At 41.0% G+C, this 13,638-nt stretch overlaps 2 protein-coding genes and 2 long non-coding RNA genes across 7 annotated transcripts in view; 2 read left to right on the forward strand and 2 right to left on the reverse strand.

The window, feature by feature from the left end:
- Positions 1-8,532, forward strand: part of LOC133486413 (uncharacterized) — an 18,258-nt gene extending 9,726 nt beyond the window's left edge. Inside the window, exons 2-3 of the long non-coding RNA XR_009791024.1 lie at positions 3,602-3,796; positions 7,724-8,532. This is a non-coding gene — a long non-coding RNA (uncharacterized LOC133486413). The remainder of the gene's footprint in view (positions 1-3,601; positions 3,797-7,723) is intronic.
- si:rp71-68n21.9 (kelch-like protein 13) overlaps positions 1-10,220 on the reverse strand; it is an 18,980-nt gene extending 8,760 nt beyond the window's left edge. The window contains exons 1-11 of one of the 4 annotated variants that reach the window (XM_061791479.1): positions 10,151-10,220; positions 7,864-7,933; positions 7,712-7,788; positions 3,634-3,764; positions 3,234-3,433; positions 3,034-3,166; positions 2,111-2,307; positions 1,953-2,028; positions 1,152-1,718; positions 891-1,070; positions 332-445 (exon numbers count right to left, since the gene is read on the reverse strand). In XM_061791479.1, the coding sequence (XP_061647463.1) occupies positions 332-445; positions 891-1,070; positions 1,152-1,718; positions 1,953-2,028; positions 2,111-2,307; positions 3,034-3,166; positions 3,234-3,433; positions 3,634-3,764; positions 7,712-7,788; positions 7,864-7,896 (1,708 nt within the window). In that variant the 5' untranslated portion in view covers positions 7,897-7,933; positions 10,151-10,220. Of the gene's footprint in view, positions 1-331; positions 446-890; positions 1,071-1,151; positions 1,719-1,952; positions 2,029-2,110; positions 2,308-3,033; positions 3,167-3,233; positions 3,434-3,633; positions 3,765-4,767; positions 4,822-4,933; positions 5,866-5,894; positions 6,080-7,711; positions 7,789-7,863; positions 7,934-10,150 lie in introns of those variants that run through there. The other 3 variants (XM_061791481.1, XM_061791480.1, XM_061791482.1) reach the window with 3 other exon arrangements.
- Positions 7,831-13,638, reverse strand: part of hao2 (hydroxyacid oxidase 2 (long chain)) — a 17,907-nt gene continuing 12,099 nt past the window's right edge. The window contains exons 6-8 of the mRNA XM_061791491.1: positions 11,429-11,647; positions 10,151-10,309; positions 7,831-7,933 (exon numbers count right to left, since the gene is read on the reverse strand). Coding sequence (XP_061647475.1) covers positions 7,850-7,933; positions 10,151-10,309; positions 11,429-11,647 — 462 coding nt within the window. The 3' untranslated portion in view covers positions 7,831-7,849. The remainder of the gene's footprint in view (positions 7,934-10,150; positions 10,310-11,428; positions 11,648-13,638) is intronic.
- LOC133486414 (uncharacterized) overlaps positions 11,573-13,638 on the forward strand; it is a 27,520-nt gene continuing 25,454 nt past the window's right edge. The window contains exon 1 of the long non-coding RNA XR_009791025.1: positions 11,573-11,654. This is a non-coding gene — a long non-coding RNA (uncharacterized LOC133486414). The remainder of the gene's footprint in view (positions 11,655-13,638) is intronic.

Consider the following 13,638-nt stretch of genomic DNA (forward strand, 5'->3'; position numbering starts at 1 on the left):
ATCAACAGTCATAGTCACTTTAGTGGAATTTCTCTTTTTCCGAATTCTCTTCTGTCTTCGGGGTCTGGAAGGCTGCACAAATTAATTTTAAAAAAGTGCACTCCAGCTATTCTGCAGGAAAAAAAACAAAGATACTAAGCTAACGTCCAATCTGCGTTTTTTGGTATTGTTTATTCAAATAAACTTGTTTGCTTTGGATGCAAATACTTTGTTGTTGAACACCTAGCTGAGACCACATTTGACTCATTTCCTTCACGGTCTTTGAACTCAACTGCGCTTTTGTGTTGTTGCTATGCAACATTTGTATAGGGTAGCATTCCTTTGGTGGTACCTGAGATGTACATCATGTCGCCGTGTACCGTCCCAGCGTGTCCGTAGTGAGACTCGGCCATGCTGCTCACAAAGCTCCACTCGTTTGTCTTCAGGTTGTAGCACTCCACCGAGTCTGAAGTTCCAGTAGAAAATAGTTGTGGTTGTACACAGGAAGTCGGCATTTACAAAGTTTTGTAACTTAAGACTGGACGACAAAGGTGAGCAAAATCATGGCCTTCTTGTTAGCTTGTGGATCCACCAGTGGTACAGTTAAATTCAGGGTACTCTTAAACCAACCCAACCCTAATCCTAACTCTAACTCAACCCATATCCCTAACCCATCAGTACAATATTCTTAGACTACTCTAACTCTACCCTTCTAACAACCCAAACCCTAACCCTAAACCGAGGAAAGCCCTTCAATTATACCCCATTACTATATTTCAGTTGCCAAGAGAAGTCAGAAAAACAATTCTTGCTTCAGTTTGATTGGTTGGATCCTAACTTGGTCGCATCAACAGTTACAAGAACTCCCAGAACTAAGCGGACTACCCTGGAGCAAATAAAAATCGTCTCACCGATCTCTCCCACTGCATTTCTGCCACCGACAGCGTAGAGTTTCCCCTTCAGAGCGCTAAGGTGGAAGAAGGTCCTCTTCTCTTTGAGTGAAGCAATCTGAAGCCACACGTTGAAGCGTGGGTCATAGCGGTAGGCGCTATCGATGGCTGTCTTACCCTTGGTGTCATAGGTACTTTGACCTGGGAAGACAGTGTAACTTTAAAAAAAAAAAAAAAAAAGAAAGGTACATTTTTGTCCAAACATTGTTTTGACTCTCCCACCTCCAACGATGAAGAGGAACCCGCCCAGAAGGGCCATGCCATGCTGGTAACACGGCACCTCCATGGGCTTGAGGGCTCTCCAGTGACCCGTCTTGTCATCATACATCCTCAACTCACGGCTCACCACCAGCTGCTGCCGCATGACACCGCCCAGTGCCACAATGTGGGTGGCTTCTGACCGGATCCGTGTGCGCTCACTTTGGAGAGCTGGCTGCATGAAGGGCATCATCTGATAGTTACTGGCCTCCAACAGGAGGTTGATACAGGAGGTTTCGGAACGCATCAGGGAGTCTCCTTCCTCATCCTGTGCGTCTTCTTCATGGGAGATCTGGATCAGCTCGGAGGGGCTCATCAGGGGGAAGCGAATGTGACGCATCAAGGCGTAGACCGAATGGCGCCGCTTGGCAGGGTCGTGAGCCAGCCAACCTTTGGCGATTTGGTAGAGCTCCATTTCAGAGAGTCCCTTCAGAGAGTTGCTGGCCAGGGCTCCGGCGATGGTCTTCTTGGAGAGTTGCAGATAGCGACCGCACTGCACCAGGGCGGACAGGTTGCGGCTCACAAACTCGGCTGCCAAAAAAAACAGAGTGTCAACCAACTTTATTACGGGCTGTAATACAGTATGTCCGTCCTTCCGTCCGTCCATCCAGCCATCCATCCGTTTTCTAGCCTAACCCATTCACCCAAAGCCTTCAGTTCAGTTCATCACTATACCATAAGGTTACTCTAACCCAAACGCTAACCTTAACCCTGCACAGCACCACGACGAACCCCCCAAACATGACACTGTCTCTCGTCACTCACCAACGTTGCGCTGCAAATCCTCCAGGAGTAAGTCAGATGCAATGCACTCCACCTCCACACAATTATCAACTGTGATCTAGATTATCAAAAGACATAGGTGAGCGGTTGATGCTACAATTAACACTGCCCCAAATTTGATGGATTTGACAGAAATTCACCTCACTACTCATAAGCTGGTTGCAGAAGGAAAGCACCGGCATGACCTGAAGGAAGTTGGCAGCCTCCAGGGTCTCTTGGAGGTTACCCATGTCCAGGTTAATTTTTGACGTGTAGATGAAGTCTAAAATGTTCTTCAGGCCCAACTTGGTGACGCCGTGCAGCTTGATCTCGCGCATATCTGACTCGCGCATACCTCCTGTACAGTGTACAAATACTGTGCTTTACTTGCGTATTTATTTTTCTGATGGCTTTTTACTTTGACTCCCTATATTTTCTCAACCTTTACAGCTGAGGACACAGTGTAAAAAGATGTGACCAGAGACAGGTCAGGTCAACTGAGGTTGAGATCTTGATTCAGCTATGGGTCTGCCAGATACACCACTGCTTGAGTGAATTAAAAATAACATGTAGCAATTAACGTTCTGCAATGCCCTTGCATGTGGGCAAGGACAGCCAAATTTGATGATGCATGTTCAGCCGTTTATAAAATGTGACAAACAGACACATACACACAGAAATACCAAATGAGAACACTCACAAGGAGCTGCTGTCGGCCACAACTAACACCCAGACTGTTGCGAATAAGATTATGTTTTATTATGTTTGATGCAATACAGTACTATTTTTCTTTATTAAAAATGTAATGCCATCATGGATTAATGATGGCATTTCACTTAATTTCAATTGGGAAAAATGATTTGATATATGAGTAAATTGAGTTAAGAGCTTGGTCACAGAACAAATTAAACTAAGCCAAGGTACCGCTGTCTTTGTACTTCTACTTAAGTACAGAATATGAATACCTTTTTCCACCTCTGCTCCTAAACAGAGAGGAAATCATAAGAGCAAATGGAGAAGGAGACTCAGCCACAAATGCCCAGTTCGGTAAGGCTTCTTATCAATCTAGCAGAGGATGACTAACCTGTGAACATAGCTTTGAAGTAGTCACTGGATGATGCCATGATGACTCGGTGCACTGGGAAAGTTTCGTGACTGTCTCCGGGAACCAACACCACATCGCACAGGGTGTCACTTGCCCGGAAAGCATTCAAACCCTGTACAATAAAAAACAGACAATGGTGGATGACCAGACTAAGCTCGGACTTGAGTTTTGGCTTGTACCTGTAACACATCCGAGCTGTGTTCAGTACTACTGAACCCCTTGGAAAGAGGCCGAGGGGGCAGTTTGGGCTTGGTAGCTTTGTCTGGCCGTTTGGGAGGCATTTTCGTGGCTGGGGCAAAGGGCACCAGAGCCGGGGATGGAACTCTATGCGGAACTGGAGCTGGAGGTGCGACAGGGTCTGGCAGAGAAACCCTGTCATCTACCGCAACCATACAGAGAAAAGGTTTTAACTGGAATGTCACTCAGCAGACCTTCCTCTTTCCTGAAAGATTATTTACAATGCAACAAATGGATGAGCAGTGGCGTTTGATTCTGGGATGGTGGGAGAAAAAGTAAAAATTCTTCAATCTAGAACTTTTTCTTCCAGGTTTTTCCAGGTCTACGGAGGGGAGCACTCACCTTGCTGAGCCAGTTGCTGCGGGGGCGGCGCAGGGGATCTGTCTGGATGACCGGACACGCGGGATTGACGCCTGCCACTCAAGCGGGAAAAGCGGAGACTCAGCCTCCCTGGTCTGCTGTCATCTCCGACCCTGCGGTGGCAAAGACAGTGGTTGGTCACTAGGTTGGTGTCCTCCTTAGTACCCTTGACACCTGACATTGGGAGCATGCCTGTAGCTTTTTGGATGTGGAACCCGTACAGCAGTTACCTTTGAGTCCAATCATTAGCCTTATTAGTATACATAAAGCTATAAATCTGTCGTTTTGTTTTTTATGACAAGTCAAAACTTTGTCATTATGCTCTGTGTATATGCAAAGCAGAAAACTCAAGTTCTCTGCAATTGACTGCCACCCATCTGGCTAGTATACACGTTTCAAATTTTGTAGCAATTGGACAAAATCTCTATGACAAGTTTGTCTTTGGAGGACCCCTTCAGAATGGCCAAAATGAGTCTAAAATGAGCTTCAACCCAAAATGGACAACTTCTTCAACACTTTTCAGGCTAGGCTTTTTGAGATTTTTTTGGTGGATCTACTCATGATAGAAATGTCTCCCAAATTTCATGTTACTTAGTGAAACTGGCTTTGGGGGCCAAATTTTCAAAACATTCGAAGGACCTTAGGAAGTCACCAAAATTACCCTAAAAGAGCCGCTTCAAACCAAAATGTCCATCTTCCTTTGTCTTTTCGATCATAACTTCTTAGACTTTTTGTGGGTCTACTCATGATAGACATGGCTACTAAATATAATTTTGCCAAGTGCAACATTTTGTCTGGTTCTGACCTTGTGGGGCTTAGTTATTAGTATAAGTTTTGTTTTACTTTTATAATTTTAAACTTCCATCCACCCATCAATGGATGGATGGATGGATGGAATTTTAAAATTCACTGCCATGATCTGCCCACACATAACGACCAAAACTCAAAGGTTTCGCAATTAGTGCTGTCCATCGGTCTCGAAAACGTGGTTTAAATTCTCTCGGACAAGTCAATCTTTGAAGGACCCCTGGAAATGCCCCAAAAGATTCTAAAATGGCTGCTTCAAACCAAAACGATAGAGCTCAAGTATCATATTGTATGTAAGAAACACCTTACCCCATGTTGTTGGCGTTGTGAGCTTGAGGGCTGTTACCGCACTAGTGAGACTTCCTGAATGGATACAATGAAGAACATTGTTCAATTCAGTTTGTATGCATGCAGGATTCTCTTCTTCACCGTCGTCAACATAAGATGAAATAACATCAGGATATTTGATATAGACCTTTACTGTGGTGCATCATCATCATCGCCATGATCAGTCCACATGCAATGAAAAAAGTGCACAATTTTGGGCAATTTAGCATTGTCCATTTGTATAGTGTAAAGTACATGGTTGAAATTTGGTAGCAATTGGACAAAATCAACTCATGATTGACCAAATTTCATATTGCTAAGTAAGGGCCTTGGGGGCTGAATTTTCTAAAGATTCTAAGGACCAAAATTAACTTAAAATGGCTTCTTCAAACCGTTTTGAGACTTTTTTGTGGATCTACTCATGATAGATATGCTTACCAAATTTGAAGTTGCTAAGTGAAACTGGCTTTGGGGGCTGAATTTTCAAATTAATACAATTGTATTATTCATTAATTTATTCATTTTCCATACTGCTTATACAAAAAAGTCTCAAGGACCTATGCCCGAACAGAAAGATGGACATTTTGGTTTGAAACAGCCATTTTGGGGCAAATTCCAAGCCTCGTATTTGTCAGAAAGTTAGAATATCTGTCTGGGGCACCAGTTTCACTGATTGACACGATGCTGGGTTTACATGTCTATGATAACAGGAGGCACAAAAAACGTGTCAAGGACCTAAACCCGAAATTGACCAGGACATCGGTTTGAAGTTGTCATTTCAGATTCCAGGACTCATTCATGGATGCCTGCAGACTAATTTGTTTCCACTTCAACTGAATTTGACTTTGCAACTTGCATAATTTGTTTTGAAAAGTGTTGAAAGCATGTAATATGGAAAAGCTGAAATTTTAACATCGGCAGAGTACACTTTTTACGTACTGTGTGCACCTGATAGATAAGGCACTTTTAATACGCACAATGCAAAACCTCAGTGTTGAGTTATGCTCCAGAATTGTGCAACTATCCTTCCCATTTCCTCACACACAATGTGACCAACCAGGAAGCATCACCAAACACTTGAGTTCCTCACGACCAACTATTTTGCTTACCTGACCGAAATCCTCCTGAGCAGACCGGACCCCAGGCCTCCTCCCTCCAGCCTGATGCTGTAGAAAAAGCGCTGCGAGGAACAAAATGTCAGCCTCACCTTCAAGAGGGTGGCGTGTGTCTTGTCGAGAGGGTTTTGGCGGAGTTGGAACACAACCTCCGCATGCCCTCACTCACTTCCTGCGTTACTTCTCTTTTGAGGTCACGCGCTACCCTCTTGTCTAAATGACATTTTGTGAGCTGCCAATGAGAATTACACAAATGGGCTAGAAGTGACGGGATGTGACGTTTCTTCAGCCATCCATCAATGTTCTACTGCGCGTATCCACATTCGGCTTGCGGATGAGCTGAAGCCTATCTCAGCTGACTCTTGGTGAAAGAAGTGGGGTACACCCTGGATTAGTCACAAGTCAATTACAGGGCACATTTAGACAATACATGTGCCTGGCAATTGACTGACGACTCATCCAGTCTGTGGACCTCTTCTTTCGCCAATCTTTAGCTGTGATTCGCCCAAACGAAAGGCCCGGGGGCCAGATCAGGCCCGGCACATCAATTTATGTGGCCTGCGAAAGCAAATCTTGTGCATCGCCTTCATGTTTCTTGCTAAAATACCAAAATTGCCTTCAATTTTAATAACGTTGAGATATTGCGAGCATTTTTTTTCCAATCCCCCTTTCAAAATAATGAATAATAGTTGGAAATTATTTTATTTTTTTGGCTTCTGATCTCAAAACTAGTTATCCATAATCTTTTTTGTGTATATGTAATAATGTTAGGTAATCATGCATTTATGTGGTTTCACAGTCACAATGGTCCGGGTTAAGGGTTTGGGTTACCATAACTACGATCTGGCCCACGACAAAAACAAGTTTGTCCATCCCTGTAGTATACGTAGAATCTACAATATATGTGTCCAACAACTGACTGGCGAGCAGTCCAGTCTTTTCATCACTTCTCTCGCCAATGGTCAGCTGAGATGGACTCTAGCTGACCTCTGACCTTAATGAGAACCTCTACATTGTCCATAGGTGTGAATGGTTGTTTGTCTCTATTAAGGATTATTAGCGGTATTCAGCATTTTGATGCATATTGACGTCAGCCTTATTTATTTATTTATTAATTTTTAAAGCTGATGGCCAATAAGAGATCAATTTAAAACTGTGTAAACTTCAGGGAACTATTTGATTTATTTAGATTTTAAGGTAACGTTACAAGAGATGCTGCAGAAAGATTAACATTTCACTTGTATTGAAATTTTGGAAAACCTGAGCTATTGTTGAAGTTTTCATTTAATTGTATAAGACACGCTGCTGCGCCTGGGCGCTCCCTGCACTTTTTGTTACAAATTTAAAAAAAGGATGTCTTTAGTCTCGGATTATTATTACTATTTTTAATATGTTGCAAATCTGAAAATCTGTTTAATAAACATGCTTAAAAGCATTTAAATGAGATTACAGTAAATCTTAGATTTTATGTTGCTCAAAATTTTGATGCAAATATTTTCCCTTTTCCTGCAAATGAATATCAGCTCCAATATCGGTTATCAACCTCCTTGTCTACTAATAATCAGGATTGCCCGTGAAAAAAACCCATCAGTGTATCTGTAGTCTCTATGGGCTGGGCAATTGATTGTTTGATACAAACTGTGGGTCGTCTTGACAAATCAAGTATAAGAAATTAAATGTCATCACTTTTGCATTTATTAATACACAAACAGCATGTTTTGTGTGCGAAGCTTCAGTGTACAGTTTGTTCTGATCCCTTTTGTGTTGATTACAGTAAAAACAAGTGTTGGCTTAAGTTAAAAATGTCTCACTGCCTTGTGCAGGCAGGCAGGTCACAGTTTGGAAAACTGGATGAGGTTCCTGTTGATTTCCGCCACATTCCGGCAACCTGCAACAATGAAATGGAGGCACTTCACAGTGGACTGATGTTGTCGTGGTCATCGTGTGGACTAGTCGCACTCACCCGATAAAGCCATGGACAGGCGGAACTCGTCATTTAGAATTTGGAGCACCTCCCTCACTCCTTCCTCCCCCTGAAATGACAAGAGACAAAATATTAGGAAGAACTCCCAGACTGATACAGTGGAGCCGTACACCATTTGACTGGACTTGTATACATTAAATATTTGATCTCAAATTTTTCTTTTTTTTGAATTTTGTTTATTTGCATTTTTTTTCTTTTTGGATGCGACATGAACTCAACATGGTTTTTATTTTATTTTAATTTTTCAAATGTATCTTTATTATTAATTAATGATACACTTTGAACCCCCAATAGAAAATTATTGTATATTTTTCTTAATTTGTCCATTTTATTTTGTAATATATTTTTAAAATATTTTTGTTGTGAGATCAATAACATTGTTTTATTTAATTATATAGTACTGTAAATGTATTTCATTTCATTTTGAAATTGACCATTTCCATGTTTTTAATTTTTTAAAATGATCCATCCATCCATTTTCTACCGCTTATCCGAGGTCGTGTCGTGGGGGCAGTAGCTTCAGCAGGGACGCCCAGACTTCCCTCTCCCAAGCCACTTCATCCAGCTCTTCCGGGGGAATCCCGAGGCGTTCCCAGGCAAACCGAAGGATGTAGTCTCTCCAGCGTGTCCTGAGTCGTCCCCGGGTTCTCCCGGTGGGACGTGGCCGGAACACCTCACCAGGGAGGCGTCTGGGAGGCATCCGACTCAGATGCCCCAGCCACCTCATCTGGCACCTCTCAATCTGGAGGAGCAGCGGCTCTACTCTGAGATCCTCCCGAATGACTGAGCTTCTCACCCTATCTCTAAGGGAGAGCCCGGCCACCCTGCGGAGGAAACTCATTTCGGCCGCTTGTATCCGGGATCGTGTTCTTTTGGTCACGACCCACAGCTCATGACCACAGGTGAGGGTAGGAACGTAGATCGACTGGTAAATCGAGAGCTTCGCCTTTCGGCTTAGCTCCTTCTTTACCACAACGGATCGATACAAAGTCCGCATCACTGCAGACGCTGCACCGATCCGCCTGTCGATTTCCCGTTCCATTCTTCCCTCACACGTGAACAAGACCCCAAGATACTTGAACTCCTCCACTTGGGGCAGGATCTCATCCCCGACCTGGAGAGGGCACACCACCCTTTTCCGACTGAGGACCATGGTCTCAGATTTGGAGGTGCTGATTCTCTTCCCAGCTGCTTCACACTCAGCTGCGAACTGCTCCAGTGAGAGTTGGAGGTCACGGCTTGATGAAGCCAACAGAACCACATCATCTGCAAAAAGCAGAGATGCAATACTGAGGCCACCAAACCAGACCCACTCTACGCCTCGGCTGCACCTAGAAATTCTCTCCATAAAAGTTATGAACAGAATCTGTGACAAAGGGCAGCCTTGGCGGAGTCCAACCCTCACCGGAAACGAGTCCGACTTACTGCCGGATATGCGGACCAACCTTACTTACCTTATACTTTTTCACCTATACATCTATTTAATTTTAACTTTTTTAAATTATTTACTGGTTGGAAGTTAATATTACTTGCTTTTTCTTTCATTTTAATCTCTTATTTAAAATCTGAAATCTGAAATCCTAATAGTGATGATAATCCTCATTCAAACATTTTTTTTTTTTTTTAAATATATATATATATACAGGTACAGTATATATATTTTTTCATTGCTGATGTTGTTACTGGGGGCACGGTGACCGACTGGTTAGCACATCTGCCTCACAGTTCTGAGGACCCGGGTTCAAATCAGGCCTTGCCTGTGTGGAGTTTGCATGTTCTCCCTGTGCATGTGTGGGTTTTCTCCGGGTACTCCGGTTTCCTCCCACATCCCAAAAACATGCACTGTAGGTTCACTGAAAACTCTAAATTGCCCGTAGGTGTGAATGTGAGATCGAATGTTTTTTTCTTCATATGTACCCTGCGATTGGCTGGCGACCAGTTCAGAGTCAGCTGGGATAGGTTCCAGCATACCCCGTGAGGATAAGCAGTACGGAAAATGGATGGATGGATGTTGTTACTGTATATTACTCCGGAACTACCATGGCAACACAAAATGGCCCACCCTAAGGCTCACCATAGTGTTATTAAATAATAAAATGATGGACATACTGTAATACAGTTTAGCGCTGCCACCAAATATACAGCAAATTAATGTGTCACTCATACAGATAGGAGATTTATCTTCAGTGGGTCATGAAACACAGTAAGTGGAAGGAATTTCTCAGCGTTGAAGGACACACACACACACACACAGAAGTGTGTGCACCTTGTATGCAAGGCCCCAGACTGCCGGCCGGCCGATGAACACACACTTGGCCCCCAAGGCCAGCGCCTTGAGCACATCACTGCCCGTCCGGATGCCCCCGTCCAGATAGACCTCGATCCGGCCTTGCACCGTGTCCACAATCTCAGACAGCGCGTCGATCTGTCGGCATGATAACCACATGGCCAGCTATTTAGACGTTATTTATACATTGCAAAAGCAGTGATTCATCCATGTTGGAAACTTTTAACCCAAGGTGTGTGCGTTCGAGCCATGAATATTTTCCGAGGACGCCTTACCTCACCTGTTCAACTCGACATGAGAAAGAACGTGACAGCCAATTTTAGGATGTTAAATAAGGGGTGTGCAGACTTTTGTGCTCATGGGCCAGGTTTGCCTTTTTAAATGGACAGATGGGCCAGCTCATTTGAAGGTGATGTAAAAAATGTTACATGTGTTTAATTATTTTTATTACTCAGAATTAAATTACATAAAATATATGAAGATATATGTAACACAATTGTTTATTTTACTAATATTTTTTGTTCTGTAGATAAAGTAGTTTATTTTAATAAAAATAATTTATGATTAGATTTTATTTTACAATATACATTATAATTATTGTAATTATTATTAAGTCAATTATTTAATGAAATAAAATTAAAAGTAACAACTAATAGTATTGTATTATATTTTAAATTGTTGATTTTAATAAAATATTTAAAATTGTGGATTTTAATAAAATATTAGTTTGTGCTAATTTTGGGGAATTAGTTCATTGAATTATAATTATTTAATGAATTGATTACAAATTTGTACAATTGTTTATTTGCTAAAATTACAACAAAATAAACAATTATTTAACAAGATAAATGAATAATAATATTTAAAAAATAACCACATTTAACCACATTCAAAGAAAAAAAGTGGCTAAGTTAATAAGAAAATATTGTATAACTCATACTTTGCCAACCCCAGCGTTCAGCTTTTTAAACATTTAAAAATCTTAAAAGAAAAGTATTTGCTAATTTCTATAATTTTTTGTGGAGGTTAAGGTAATGCTGGGGGAAAAAAAACAACTAAAAAAAGGCAAACATTTATCTGAATAATGCCATTGTCTCCTACTTTTTCAACATTCAAATAGAGAAAAATAAGAAATCAGATTTTTGTAATTTTTTTTTTAAAAGAACAAGCAAACAATCGTGCATCTTATTTTTCCGCTGTATCGCCCAGCTCTAAAACAGAAGAGCAAACGGGTCCCGTGTCGGAACGGCATGTTACCGAGGCCGGGCCGCCGTCCAGCTGTCTCCCGCCGTGGTTGGACACGATGACGCCCTGGACGCCGTGCTCCACCGCCAGCTCGGCGTCTTCCTTGGTCAGGATGCCTTTGATGATTATGGGCAGCCGTGTGATGGACTGCAGCCAGTAGACGTCCTTCCAGCTAATAGATGGGTCCAAAGTGTTGGCCGGGATCCCGTACTCCTCCGGTCCTGACGCTTCCTGATGGGTGAGGAGTCTGTTTTTATTCCCATAGTTGTCATTTCAATCTACACTCACTTGCCAAAACATTAGGTACAGCAACAGCACTATGTTCAAGTCCTGTCATTTTGATATCAGCCTTTCACACTTCCATTTAAAAGCTGGCAACTTTTTTTGCCTTTTTCTGGCACTTAATACCCAACACTCACTCGTCCTGCCTTGTGGTGTGTTGAAAGCAATAGTCAAATTAAAAAGTGTAATTTAGTTTGTCAATTTTTCCAGGCTAGTGAAAACCTTCAAAACGGTGTCCTGAGCTACCAAAGCGCCCAATGAATGGACTACAACCTGAAAAAAACCCCCGCTTTTTAAAAATGTTTTTCTTCTTCTTCTTGACTTCTGACCTACCTAAAAGAAGAACTTGGTCTACATCACAAAAACTGGGCTTAAAAAAAACAAGGAAAAAGTAATGAAATGAGGAATTACCTAATTTAGTACTCAGAAGCTGGTCGAAACTTGAGAAAGTTGTTATAATTTCAGGCGATCAGTTGTATTTAAATAAATTCTAAAACATTAAGAAACATAAAACAGAGACGTGTGTCCGTTAGAGGAGTTAACTTGCACAATGACTATGACATTGAACTGAACACATGATTAAAAAGATGTTTAAAACAAGAGTGATTCAAAATGTAGACCCTCCCAAAAATTACTGTTATGATGATGAAGCAGTTGGCAATGTTAGCTTGAATGTCGTGATTACTTTACATAGACCTGTTATTTTTAGATACCTAGAGTATACTATATATGATTAGCATCCTATTTCATTGTTATTATACAGCACAAGTCAAATCTGCACTCAGAGTTAGGGGTATACTCGATAATTATTATTATTTTTTACTTCTTCCTGTTCCTTTTGAACAGGAACATTTGTATCGAAGGACGAAATCCATTGCTGCCTTCCATTTGATTTTTTTAAAATTTGTTTTTATTTTCTAACCTATCTTCTGTTGATTAGTTGTTATATGTTCAATAAAGACATGGATAAAAAAGAACAGATAACCAATTCATAAAGACAAAATGTATAACTAATAAAAAACTGCCTGATTATTGCCAATTTAAAAAACAAAAAAAGTTATATCAGCAGCATGTTCATGTTAATTCAGCAGAAAAGTGCTGATTACGTTACTACTAAAACCCTTTTTTTTTTTTTTTTGGTAAACTAACATTTTTATACTGCAAAATGCACATGGTATTATGTAAAAATGTTTACATTTTTAACCAAACATTCTAGTAACCCAACTGCCATATTTTTTCCACAAATAATACGGATCTATTTATTTATTTCTTGATTTATTTATTTATTTCCTCCAGTGATAGAATTAGGGTTTATCCTGTATCCTTTTTTAAACTAAACTTACTCATAATCTCAATAACAAATTATAATATGTTATTAAGTTTTTTAAGGACCAAAAATGTTGACACAAAAAGTGACTGGGAAGAAGAAATATCTTGCAGATAAAGAACAAGCATGTTTTGTCCTGATTTGAGCTATTTCATCTTGTTATATTTTAATTTTTGCAATTGTGACAAGTGGCCACCATCTTTGTGGAATTTTCTAAAAATCATGAAATGAGTACATTAAATCATCCATAACCAATAAACAGAGGTGGGTATTAACGCGCAACATTTATTCAAGTTACATTTTGGATAAATTGTACTTGTGAGAGTAGTATGACTGAACCATACTTTTTACGTTGACTGGCGTATTTATGTGAAGAAGAATCGATACTTTTACTCCTTTACCATGATCGACATGCCGCTCACTACTTTTATTTATTCATTAGTGCGTGCACGATCTATTTTTAGACTTCATCATCGACTGCTGCATAGGGGGCTGTTGCGCCAATCCAACGTGATCACTAGTGTCATTTGACTCCGATTCACCAATCAGACGGTACAAGGCAGTAACATGACCGCATACAAACCCTTCGTGGGCCAAACAAATAGATTCATTT

The sequence above is a fragment of the Phyllopteryx taeniolatus genome, chromosome 12 (genome assembly GCF_024500385.1).
Source record: "Phyllopteryx taeniolatus isolate TA_2022b chromosome 12, UOR_Ptae_1.2, whole genome shotgun sequence".
In the NCBI taxonomy this organism is placed as follows: domain Eukaryota; kingdom Metazoa; phylum Chordata; class Actinopteri; order Syngnathiformes; family Syngnathidae; genus Phyllopteryx; species Phyllopteryx taeniolatus.